The sequence below is a fragment of the Pomacea canaliculata genome, linkage group LG7 (assembly GCF_003073045.1).
Source record: "Pomacea canaliculata isolate SZHN2017 linkage group LG7, ASM307304v1, whole genome shotgun sequence".
Taxonomy (NCBI): Eukaryota; Metazoa; Mollusca; class Gastropoda; order Architaenioglossa; family Ampullariidae; genus Pomacea; species Pomacea canaliculata.
In genome coordinates, this window is record NC_037596.1 from 29,008,676 (window position 1) to 29,021,766 (window position 13,091).

Here is a 13,091-nt window from a genome sequence, read left to right on the forward strand (position 1 = left end):
TCATAAGGTTGAATATATTAATTAAAGATATGACATGTCGTCTCTTTATCTTGCTCTCCGGAGTGTTTGTCTTTTCGGGCCATAAAAGCAGAGAGGACCTGTAGTAAGATAAATGTATGAATGACGGGTAGAAGAGATTTTTTTAAAACTTCTTTTTAACTTGTGTATCTGGTTAAAATAATCTATCTATCTAATCCTCTTCGTGCATCAGGTTGCACATAAGGCCTCAACCAGAGTCCGCCACCGATGTCGATCGGCTGAAACCCGCTCTAGGTGACCCCATGTCCAGCCCTTTCCTTTCATCTCCCTTTCCACTGTTCTTCTCTAAGTTTCCTTTGGGCGGCCTCGTTTTCTTCGGCCGTCTGGAGTCCATCGTAGGGCGACTCCTGAAAGGTCTGCTGTCTGCTGGCGGAGCACATGTCCAATCCATCGCCAACGTATTAATAAGTGCAGGGCTTAAAAATGTTCACGATGGGAACCATATGCAGGAGTCTGAAAGAGAGAGAGAGAGCTTACTTACTTCTCAAAGAATGAAAGTAACTACTAGATTACACAATAATTCTTTATTTCAAACAAATTTTACACACAGACTTCAAAGACAGTTCACTTTGATTGTCACAGATTATGCTCAACAGCTTTGAGAAAAAACATTGATACAATGGCGAGAGAAATGTGTGAGCTAACGGTTCACATGAGGAGGGATAGTGAGAGAGAGTTCACTGATACATTGATACAATGGCGAGAGAAATGTGTGAGCTAAGGGGCGTCACACACTTGACTTCGGCTAAAGGTCCCGCGTGAAATGCCGAAATGAAGTGCCCCGCGCCGAAACGTCCGGCGGTGAAACGTCCGTGTACCACCTAACCAGTCAAAGTCGACCAGACAGAGAGAACGCATGTACTGTTGCAACAGGGTCTTACTTCATTGAACCTCCCCCTCGTCACATGCTCGATGAAAACTTTAAAAGTTAAACATTCAGCAACAAGGAAATGAGGTGCTAAAGGCAGGCGGCATGGATTTTGTGCTTATCGTTCTGATGTTGTTGCTCGGAAGCCAAAAACGACTACAAATTGGTTTTTTATTCTTGTCGTCTGTTTTCTGCTGTTGTTGCTGTTGTTGCTGTTGTTGTTGTTGTTGTTGTTGTTGTTATTATTATATTTATTATTTATTATTATTATTATTATTATTATTATTATTATTTATTATTATTATTATTATTATTATTATTATTATTATTATTATTATAACAGCAGCTGCAGCTTGAATAAACCTAACACTTGCAAACCAAATCAAACGACTCTTATTAAGTCTTCTTTGCCGTTCATTGTTCAGATACACATTTCACCGCGCTTGCGATTTCGGTATTCGGTATTTTGTGTGCAACGTGTATAAAGAAAGAACCTGTGTTTGGCATGGCCATACGATGACAAGCCGCACGGTTTTGTTACTTACTGCGATTTTGTGTTATAGACATCAACAGGTAACATCAATGGGGTCTTCGGGCGTGGTTACAAAAGCAATAGTTTTTTTTTACGCTGCATCTGAATTTTTTTTGTCAAAGATTTACTTTGTGATATACGGAGCTTTTTCGTCAAGTATCTTCTTATCAAGTGTTTAATTAAAGCCTAAATAAACAATTTCTGCGTTGCTACTTTTTGGCACGCTTTAATGAGAGTCTATTTCCCTGCCTGCAGCAAACCTTAATCAACTGTGGAAATCTCAGCTTATCAAAGATACTAGGTATTGTCAGATTAATAGCTCTTTCTTCGTGTGATGAGTATAGTTGCATGCCTAATCGTAGTCAGACAACAATAAAAATTCTTAGTTGGTAAGTAGTTTTTCGATCCTTAAAATCTCCAAGATAACTTCTTAGAAAGACAAATAGCCTTCAGTCACACGAGACTGATAAATAACAGGTCTAACTAAGAAAATATGTCTGCTTTACAATTGGCCACATTTTATGTGCTATTGCCGAGGGCAAAACGACCCAACTGCTTGTGAGTATTGCCAGAAGGCTAAAACAAAAACCTGACAGAAAAGCGGATTCTTTGCACGACATTCAAACGAAAGTTAACCCTTGATAAAAGTACAGGCCCCCTCTAGTACTCGTTCCTTCCAGTTGTGTCAACTGGGGGACTTTCTTCCACTATATGGGTAACGAACCGCTTGCCTCTCAGTCCGGATGGCACCACTCTAACCACTCGGCCATTCGCTTCCTCTCGATACAACGTACACTTTGTACACAGACACTCTCTCTCACACACACGCGTGCAATATATATATATATCTTGACCCTTCAAAGAGGCGATGACCCTAAATTCGTCAATGGTTTTGTTTCCGCTCGAAACTTCCTCCTTTAATTAAAAAAACAAAGCCCACAGCGCGTGTGCAATTATGGACTTTCCACTTAAAAGCAGACTGAAATAAACTCGGAAAAAGAAACTTTTGCCTAAGATATTATTCGCACTGATTTATATCTGAATTGCTAAAAATTCGTGCACAGTGTAGTATCTGCTCGTCCGATGAAGAAACCATTGATGTTTCCTGGAGTTCGTTTCTGAATCGTTCGGCCATCATGAGGTGCTTGGCACATTTTATTCATTTAACAGTTGTCTTCTTATTCAAGGCTCAGGTAAGAAACTTCTGTTTATACAACTTTTCAATTAATTTTAGAAATAATTTTAGTTCAACAAAAAGTAAACGAAAATACAAGTTGTGACATGCATGGAAAGTGTTGCATCATAGAAAAGAAATATGGAGAGTTCATTCTACAGGAAGACTTATTGTCGTGACATTAAAAATATCTCTAGTCTTATGAAGATACTGTAAATGATAATAAAATAAACATGAAAAGTATTTAAAAATAACTTAAAACAAAAAAGCTACAAATATTATCGTTCAGGTATAACACTTTTGTTTTCAGAAATGGTTAGTGCAGAAAATTCCAGTCAAGAAGTATCTAAATACTATAATCTAAACTGAACAAAACTTTACAAAATTACACGCTTGCTCAGTCATTTTCTGTTGCATATAAAAATTAAATCTTTTCTAACCAGGTTCTCATCTACTAGTACAACTAATAAATGGAACATCAACTTGGAATGGCCGTTTAGAAATATTACACAACGGAACACGGACCACAGTGTGTGGCGATTATTTTGGAAAAGAAGAGGCACAGGTAGCCTGCAAAATGCTTGGTTTAGACAGGTGTGTTGCCTTGTGAGGTCACAGAAGTATCCACAGTATAAACATTGATTTATTCCTTAGCATGGAAACCTATACTCATAAAGCATCCTGAAGTTTGTTCTTTAATCTACCTTTCAATATTGTCATCAGTCGTGTTTTTGAGGAGTAACTAAGATAAATAAGGAGATCTTCAGATGAGATATTGAGGGACTTTGAGTGACAAGAAAGCTGCATTGAAAATTTTACTACAACCCTCCTGCGTGTTCTCAAGAAAAGGAAATGTATTAAAATCCAGACTGGTCCTAGGTCCCTGCTCCAGTTTACGAGAAATTACGCAGATAAGAGGCTATTGGTGGAAGTGTGATACACCATAGCCCACTAATTATTTTCAACTTTTACTGTAACATACAAACAGTTATTTGTATTTTCAAAAAAAATTCATTTAATTTCTCTCGCTAACAGTTCGCGGGCCATGGCTGTGGGGTCAAGTCAGTACGGCGAAGGTTCAGGTCTGATCCTCTTTGGCAACGTCACGTGCACAGGGAAGGAGTCGAGTTTTGATGAGTGTCAACATGATGGATTTTACGAGCGTGACTGCAACCACAGTGATGATGTCGGTATCATCTGTAATATCAGTAAGAATAAAATCGTATATCTCATACCAATCCCCTGGTCATAATAATGACTTTCGACATCTTAAAAAAATAACACCTACTGCCTATGTTACTGACTCAATCTGACCAGGTAACATTGAGTGTGAAAAGAAAGGAAGAACAATATATTATATAGAACTCAATTACTGAAATATTGTGTTTGTTTCAGATATCAGTTTAACATTTCTCTGTTAAAACCAAGTTTTTGCATTTGTATATATAACGGTTTAACGAATAGAATTCAAGATGTTTAAAAAAAAGCGGAGAATGTGACTACACAAAACTTTTTTGTTGCTGACATGTTTTTGAAAGAACCATTACGACTTCGCTTGACGAGTGTTTTTCGAGACAGACCAGAGATAAACCGTCTTGAGATAGAACTGGAAACCCAGTGGAACTCACTTTGCATCACTCGGAATGCTGCCAAGGTTGTCTGTAGACAGCTCGGCTTATCACAGTAAGTAGTTAAGACTTAATAACTTTAATGTAGTTATTCATTTATCCATCAACCCATCGCTTTATAAACTAATCCATCTACATCCCCTAATACACAATTAGAAAACATATCATAAGCGACACTGGGACAAACATATAACTATATCTAAATATAAAATCAAACATATCTATCTAAAGAAAATCTTTTTTTTTATTTTCAGGCATGCTGCATTGTATACGAATGTATCAATGCATAAAGAAATTTTATCTGAACACAACAACCACTCTAAACTGGAGATAAAGTTTCTCTGCCTAGGGAATGAGACAAGCCTTTTGGACTGCGACCTTTATGGACAGAAGAAAGATGTCGTTTGCGGATTTCCTCCCAGTATCAACTGTAATGAGTGTAAGATTTTTTTCACAAATTAAAGAAGGTTTGACAGATATGATCTTATTTTTTTTCTTTGCAGAATGTTTCCTTTAAGTTGGCTATTGTCTAATGTGCATATTAAAGATGCATACACAAATTTATGTACAGCTAATTCAATTCTTTGCCTTGTCTTTGCTAGCCTCTTGTTATAGTTTTCACTAACCAATATTTAGCTTCGATTTTATTTGAGAGAACCAGATGACTAACGACTTTTATCAGCAACTAAAAAATCTCATTTACTGTTAAATATTTTTCAAAAGTTTAAACGCCTATAAACGGACAATTGCACTTCACAATACCTAAACAGTTATACTCGCAAATAATTTACACTCTTGCTAAACAGAAAGCAAAACTCACCGCCGAAACACACACACAAAAGGCGCACTAGAGAGATTGTTATCTCAGTGACACACTGTTTAAAGTAATTGATGTGCATTTGTTTAGTTTCTATAGAGAGTTTGGGTGGGAACTCTTTAAAGAAATTCTCGCTTTAAACGATCAAGTTTTGCTCACATTTTGATCATCGTCTTCTCTATCTTATCAAGATGTAATGCCCTGTGGAAGAGACTACTACAGTGTGTGTATATGCACAATATGTGAAAATTTTTAATACATAGGGCTGGCATTAATGTTTTCTTTTACTAGAATGAAGCATATCATGTAAAGCATTAATTAAAATGTTTACTTTTTATTGGAAGTTTTTTAAACTATGATTGTGCTGTAATTACAACACTTGATTACAATTTCAAAATATGCATTGTGATGAAAATTTGTTATTGTTTTCATTAAGCCTTACCTTATCTTCGTATCCTGTATAATGAGACTTCATTCCCGCCACTTGATGGATCAAATATAACTCTAGAATGTGAGATCACACAGTCCGGGGAATCAGAAGTTACCTACCTGTGGTTTGAGTATTCCAGGAGACATGTCCAGCGCTATCATGGGAAGTACCTAATATTTAATGTTACTGGAGACCATCATGGACTTCGAGTGTACTGTGCAGCCAACTATTGGTACAATGGTCTCCGATATAATATTGCAAGTGACACAATGATAATGACAGTTTGCTGTAAGTACTGGTTAAACATTTTCTAAAACTTTAAATTGGGGCTATTAATGTGTTCTGTTTGAATGGTCTGCAATGATATCTTACCTCCATTAAATGCTTCATCGTCTATGTTCAACACTTTTAATACTGATTAAGCTCAATTTTAAATTACTAGGATAAAAATTTCGGAATTTCAATATTTTACAGTTGGTAAAACTTGATTTCATTTATATTTGTAAATTAACTATTTATATTACAAGTTCACGGAAAATTAATAAGATATATTATTTATGTTTATAGGTGTCCCGTCGATAAGCATGAATGATCAAGTACCGCCATCCATGTATATCCATGACGACAAAGGTTATCTAAAGTTTGAAATGACAGCCTATCCCATCCCTCAAGTAACAGCCACTATGTACCTTGGTCCAGTTCTGACTGATGGTGTCAAAGGTGAAGATACCAGCAACACGACACGTGTAATATGTGCTGATGTTGGTCTGGCACGTGCATCAGTGTCGTGTAACATCACTGTCTCTAACATATCACAAGCTGCTGATGGCTTCTACAAAATCGTTTTCGACAACAAACTTGGGCAGCTGCCTTTTATATTCACAATCAGGCGTCAAGGTGTGTAGTGGTTGACCAAAACAAGTTTGTTTGTTTGTTTGTTTTTTTGAGAAGGATATCAACAATTAATTAGTACTTATTAATAATTATAATTATTAATTAAGCCTTAAGGCTCCTTTAATTCATACCATCCAGACAAATTTGAAATGCATAGATGAAATGTGTCGTTTTAAACGTTTTGAATGGTATTTAAGTATACAAAGAAAGCTTTTCTTCTCTAAAGTTATCAGGTTAACATATACTACATTGGATTACTAAAAGATAATTTTACGAATGGAATGTATCTTTAAAAGTTGAAACACAAATGGTATGTTCCCATGATATATTTTTGAAAAGAGATGTTTGTTTTTTTTATACATCTCATTTATTTTTACTGTCTTTTTATGCTAGCTAAATTTCTATAAAGAGAGAAGATAATTAAGCACTTATAATTATTGTATACTCTGAGTCTTACCTTAAACTCTTATTTACCTTAGAGCGCAGAGGAGAAATACCATCGGCATTTTTGTTGACTTTTGTCGGCGCATTTGCTGTTGGCATTGTTATCTTCACTTCTGTGACAGTCTACTGCGTCAAGCGTTGGACAGGTAAGTTAATTAATCTTGTGGCTTGATTACAATGTATGTTTTGTCATTTAACAAGAAATTGAAGAAGTTACTGACTTTTTTAAACTCAGCTTTTATTTTTTTTTAATGGATCACAAGCGAAACAGAAAAAAAAAATAAAAGTCCTGTTAAGTTTGTTTTTGACGGCATTGTTGACCAATACTCGATTGATTGATGTCGATCAGCAGCAGCAACTTCTATATACAGAAGGTAAAACACTTGTTGCTCAAAGGATTGCCACATCTATACAGACTGGCATTTTAGGAACCAGATTAGGTAAGTAGTTCTCATTTTTTTTCTCGTTTAAACTGTTTTGATTTGACAGCTCTGACTTTTTAATTCCAGCTAACAACAGTATTCTTCTGATATATTTATTACAAACATTTTTATGCAGCTTCAGTAGTTATAATTCTCATATATATATATACATTCGTACAAACGCTAATGCGTGCATTTATACTCACTATGCAAGACAGACAGAACAATATTTAAAACAGAAAAGAAGCACTGGTTCGTGTACTTAAAAAAAAAAATAATGAGGGAAAAAGTAAAAATTGCTAAATATGATATTGTAAAATGTTTCAGGTGAGAAAACGAAAACAACTATCGTAGCCGGACATCAAGATGACTGATATGACGCACATGTCAATGATTAGAATATTCTTTTCTGAGGTTCTTAGAATCATGTGTTACATGTGTGAATTGCTAACATATACTGTTTTGTTTTTATTTTTACAAATAGAGCACGGAAATGTACAGATTTTATGATATTGTGATAAGAGTAGAGGGTTAGAGTAACTTCATGTTAGTATAGTTGATGTTGCTTAGTGTTCTTCTGCTTTTATTTAAGGGAGGTAAGCACATCAAAATTGGAAGAAACATGGATACATTTGCATTTCTGTGGTTGTTTCCCTTTGGTTATTTATTATATTTATTATTCATACTCATCAAATACAAAGAAATTGCAAATCATAAAATGTTGTTAGTAGTAGTAGTCTCAAACGGTTTTACAGACCTACTTTTGTTGTACTTGGCAACAAGGGAAATGTGGTTAGTTATGATGCTTACAAAAGTGTATGTAAGTCGAGTCGTTAGTTTGAATGTGTGTATGAAAGACCGGAGGCGGCCCGGTGGCGCAACGGTTAGCGCTGTTAGCGCCTGTCACCAATACAGTGAAGGTTGGCTGCCCTGAGTTCATTTCTCGTCTCGGGCATGCTGTTCTCTGCACGTGGCATCTGTTTACAGGGCTGGCCGCCATCCGCCAAGGACGGTCCCAAGCCCGGCTGAAAAAGGAGGAGGGTTGGGCGTGGGGCCAGCACCCCCACCCCGTAAAACAAATCCTTGCTACCGAAACATCGACAACAGTTAAGACTGTAGTCGATGGCCTATGCCCCAGGAGGGGTGAAAGGGCCTAAAAAAAAAAAAAAAAAAAAAATGAAAGACCGGAACTGTCGGCAGGCTGAGCAGCAGGCATCGTGTGTATGGTCAAATGTCGCGGAGCTCCATCTTTGTTGGGGGAGATTTGTCACGTGTCGAATGCTCGCTCAGCCCAACCCTTAGTTCTGATAGCGTCACAGAGTCGGCGCTATCAATACCGAAAGTAAGTAGTGCCGCACGTGGGAGAGGGAGGGAAGACTGTTGCATATTTGTGAAAAAGAGAAGGCTATTCCTTCCCTGGATAAACCATTGTTGTTATAACGTCGCCGAGCCAGTGTAACCAGGCCAGGTAGTGAGAACTACCGTACCTGCCGGGAGAGGGGATTTTTCTACTTCTACTTGATGCTTTTTGTTCTTCATCCATGTCGTCGTTTCTTTATACTCCTTTCGTGCTATTGTCCACCATTGCGTCCATTGTCCACCCTGCATCCTCATCCCCTCGTCAGCGCGTGAACCCGTGACCCTTTCTTCGCCAGTTTGCGGCCTAGCCTTCTGTGGAGCACCTATAGGGCCAGGACCTGCGAGCAGGGACTCACGTGACCAAGGCAGAGAGGGTAGATATTTGTTATAGTATTATCATTTAAAGTATTCGTCACTGGGGTGAGGTGTTGGCTATAGCGTTTAACTATGTACACAATCTCATAATGCTATTACTGGTCAATTTTGCATTACTACAATATTTGTTATTAATATATTGAAAAAAAATTATTACAACCGGTGCAAAAGATGGACGAATTTTACACGAAGATTTTGACCATCTTACACCGTCTGATGTGTATAGAAAAGGCTACTGTCTTTGTTCTGAAAAAACTGTCCAACCCCAAAAAAAGAATAAGTCTTGTCTGGAATGCCGTACCCACAGTTTTCTCCATTCCAAATCCACCATGCAAGGTTAATAACTTATGATTATTAGATTATAATATATTCCCATATATACTAAAAGGCCATATTTTACCATCATGGGGCTTTTTTCCTGTCATATTTTATTTTTTTAATCAACATTTATCATGCGAGATCACTTAATTTAATTGGCACATATGGAAAGTTTATTGTCTAATAAATATTCGTATTCACTTTCTTACTCTTACAACAAGAATAAACTCTTTCCCTTTTCATCCAAATGTTACATCCTTTCTCACCATTCCTTCGTGGACAGGGAAATAGACAAAGCAATTTAAATGACTTATACTATACCTTGGGTAGGCAAGGAATTAAACTGATTCCCCAAATCTCTTCTTCCCAAATTATGTTAGACTCTCTCAGTAGAAGACTCGCATGGGAATAATCAGTACCTTTCCCATACACCTCAGAGTTGGTGAACCTTTCACTCACTCATGCACAGTTTTTCTTAACATTCTTCCCTTCCACGCATTCTGGCTCACGCACGGGTAAGGGTGATAATCCCTGCCTACAGACAGAAGCAACAACCACCAACCCCCTCCCCATTCCAAACACAGGAATTAGGAAGAGTTTGCTAAATACCTTCAAAGCTGGAAAAATTTGAATTTGACAATTTACGATTTCATATTTCTTGCACAATATCTTCTTCTTCTTCTTTCAAGAAAGAGACCAATGGGCAGAATGTCCAAACTTACCTCTGCAAAGCAGCCCAGGATTTCCCAGAAAGCTGTAGTCTCTCGTGGTATTTTTTTTTTAAATCGTGTCTTCTTGCTATTTTTCATTCATTAAGAAAATATTTATAAATAATAAAAGTTATTTTGATATCTACTCAATTTCTTCTCTGTTTTTTTTAAAGGACTTAATGTAATTGTTGAACATTTTCATTTTGTTAATTGGCACGTGGTTGAATTGTCAGTGCCAAGGTCCTCTGGAGCCGAATGTTAATCTCCTGGTGTCTGAACTGTAGTAGAGTATGTATGCCCAATGCCTTCCAAAGCATTCTGCCAGTCTGATTTTTTTTTCATAGAGTGTCTTCTTGACCAATAAACAATCTTTGCATGCTGCTTATGCAGTACTCACCAACGGTGAACAGGTAGTTGACCTTACACAGGAATAGGAACAGAGCGTACTATTCTTATAGACATATGTAACATGTTGGAAATGCTTCTTATCAGTGATTTTAATTTCAGTTAATGGTTGCAGATCAGTTTCAGTGACAGCAGTGTAGAGAGTCTTTTCACCAAATTCTTTGAAAAATATTTTCAGCCTAACCATTTCACTGTCTCTTGCAAACCATGGTGCAGGCATATGAAACACACTCACATTTGCCTGTAACCCTTTTGTTGCAGAAAAGCTCACCTTCACATATACTTCTTCCGTTTAACTTGACAACAAGCCAAGAACTACAGCATCTTCAGAATTTTTCATAATAATCCACTCAGTTTGCTACTGTTTACCTAATCCATGAACACAACCACATGTTTTAAATTACATGTAATTAATATAAAATAAATCTAGATTTATCTTCATACTATTACACTTTTCTTAATCTTTGGGTTTCCCCTTCCTGTTTACCATAATTGAACAATTATGAAAATTGTTCACAAAGACAGTATTTCAGATAATGTACCACTCTTCAGGTTCCAGAGAAAAACTTAGATTTACTTTACAAACAGTAGTTCTTCACACAGGTATTCATAGTTTAATCCATCTGTATAAAGTCCTTTTATGTTCTGGGATTCTCGTCTTTTTTAAGTGAAAGATTTGTGGTTTTAAATATAAAAATGTATGAGTTGATATCTACTTAAAAAATCACACAAAAAACAAATCAGCCTAAGAAATATCTTAAATTCGCTATGTGTTGCCAGAGGGGTGTGTGAGCTGAAAGCATGTCACTGGTAATAGTGAAACATAAAATATAACGCAGAGATGATTTTTATGTTTCGTATGTTGTAAACCAGTATTAGAGTTTTTTAATCAAGAATAGAAAATATCTAAATTATTGTATTGATGTTCCATTTTTTCTTTGATTTGTTGTTGGTGTGTTTTAGTCTATCAGGTCATACAATTTTATATTTTAATATTATATTATACTTTAAGTATAATTTTAATATTATACTTTCCACTTGTCTTGCTCTTCCGGAAGTACTGCCGGATTCTGGTTCGCCGAGACTGACCGTAATCGCTTCGCAAGAGTGAGTCTCGGCATCAGTTCATAAAGACACGTCAGTGCAAATTAAAAGAATATCCTTCAGTTAAAACGAGTGGGAAAAAGACCATTTAAACACTTCAACTAGTAATTCTATATGGATGCACGCATACTAAAGAGTAAATTATAGTATTAGGTATTATCGTTCTTTATCTTCGTCATAATATCAACTTTATTGCTCCATTCGAGCCATAGTTTGTTTCGTACACGTGGATTGCATATTTCTACTTCAATTTAATTAACATGTCTGCTAAAGCTGTTATGCAGTTTCGACGAGTAAGTTTCCTTTTTGTAATGTAGGTTTTTGTAGCTGTGAAATCTAGAATTGGCAGGAAGGTAGATGTCATCTTTACTGACGGGGATGGGAACTGGGTTTTTTATTTATTACCAAGAAACTAATGCTATATCACCGTAAATCCCTGTGTAAAAGCTTCCGAAACAGTGATTCACAAGCATTTATATCCTGACGTGTTGCATTACGAATAATTAAAGACTTATAAAGGTGGGTGAGACTTGATGTAGCGCATCACTGACCTCAGTACTTTGGGACTTTTGTTTTCAGATAATTGGACAAAAGCGAACACGGATTTGAGCCATTTTACCAAAACATGCAGGGACACGTTTCCCTGGTGAAAGTAAGTTAATCCGTTACTGGAGACCTTTATAAATGCATTTTTTTTTACTAAAGTATGAAGCGCTTTAATTCATGTGTAAAAGGAGCCCTCTTATTTTGCAGCGACATGGAGCTGGATCCAAACAACAGTCATGGTTATGGCGAATGTTTGCTTGAGAGTTAGTCCAGTTGATGTAGACATTTCAACTGATTGAAAGAATAGCATACACTTGTTGATGAAAATATGATGTGTGTAGCAGATTAGCAGAGCTATGCTTCAGAATAAATTGCTGAAATATGATGTGCATGAATGCCTGTTTTTATGCATGCTCTAAAAGAGATAATAATAATGGTAGTAATGATTGATCTAGTATGAATATATATTGTTTGATACTGTCTAGGTTGCATTGTTTATTTTCAGAGGGAGCTGTTTTTCTCGCACGCATGCGAGACGAGTGGGTTAGGTTGCAGGAGGAAGAAAAAAAAAAAATTTAAAAAGGATGCAGTGTCTTGTAGAGCAGTGGTTCTCAAAGTATTTTGGACCGCGGACCACTTTACTTAAGTAAAAAATATGGCGGACCACCAAGGCCTAAAAATCACTCTGTACTATGAATTTCAAATTTAAATTGCCGCATTTGTTTAATTAAAATTCAAAACTAAATATACTTTTGTAACAGTAGTATAGTAATAAGTTGACATAAAACTACGTATACCTCGTTATTTGTAATTAAAATGTTAATGCGAGGAATGCATCACTTTAAACATCACTTTGCTGACATATGACGACTGTCAGCCGCGGACCACCTGACTTATGCCCACGGACCACTAGTGGTCCGCGGACCACACTTTGAGAACCACTGCTGTAGAGGGCAACCTCCTCAAAATGAAACAGAAAAAAATTCACACCTGAGAATGGTGTGCTCAGAATTAAATCAATTGGTA

General features: G+C 36.6%; 2 protein-coding genes across 6 annotated transcripts in view; both read left to right on the forward strand.

Annotated features, from left to right (window-relative positions):
* The window catches only part of LOC112569309 (deleted in malignant brain tumors 1 protein-like), a 40,221-nt gene that overhangs the window by 13,496 nt on the left and 13,634 nt on the right, over positions 1–13,091 (forward strand). The window contains exon 8 of one of the 2 annotated variants that reach the window (XM_025247074.1): positions 12,099–12,171. The exons of the other annotated variant lie outside the window; for it this stretch is intronic. Coding sequence (XP_025102859.1) covers positions 12,099–12,169 — 71 coding nt within the window. The 3' untranslated portion in view covers positions 12,170–12,171. The remainder of the gene's footprint in view (positions 1–12,098; positions 12,172–13,091) is intronic. 2 annotated transcript variants of the gene reach the window in all.
* LOC112569311 lies at positions 3,057–8,193 on the forward strand. Of its 4 annotated transcripts, none has more exons than XR_003100368.1 (9): positions 3,057–3,207; positions 3,649–3,821; positions 4,152–4,296; positions 4,496–4,680; positions 5,495–5,776; positions 6,056–6,385; positions 6,862–6,972; positions 7,176–7,266; positions 7,576–8,191. XR_003100368.1 is itself a non-coding variant. In XM_025247078.1 (8 exons), the coding sequence occupies exons 1-8, from the start codon at positions 3,191–3,193 to the stop codon at positions 7,202–7,204; spliced, it is 1,272 nt and encodes a 423-aa protein (XP_025102863.1). In that variant the 5' UTR covers positions 3,057–3,190; the 3' UTR covers positions 7,205–8,193. The 4 variants fall into 4 exon arrangements, 2 of the variants coding, with proteins under 2 accessions (XP_025102863.1, XP_025102864.1); XR_003100369.1 differs by having other exon boundaries at positions 7,179–7,266; XM_025247078.1 differs by having other exon boundaries at positions 7,176–8,193.

Bases quoted from the DNA above. Each gene is read 5' to 3' on its own strand.
- LOC112569311 (XM_025247078.1), top strand. The intron at 4,297-4,495 runs GTAAGTAGTTAA...TTTTATTTTCAG, and splicing joins AGACAGCTCGGCTTATCACA to GCATGCTGCATTGTATACGA. The intron at 6,973-7,175 runs GTAAGTTAATTA...GATGTCGATCAG, and splicing joins CTGCGTCAAGCGTTGGACAG to CAGCAGCAACTTCTATATAC.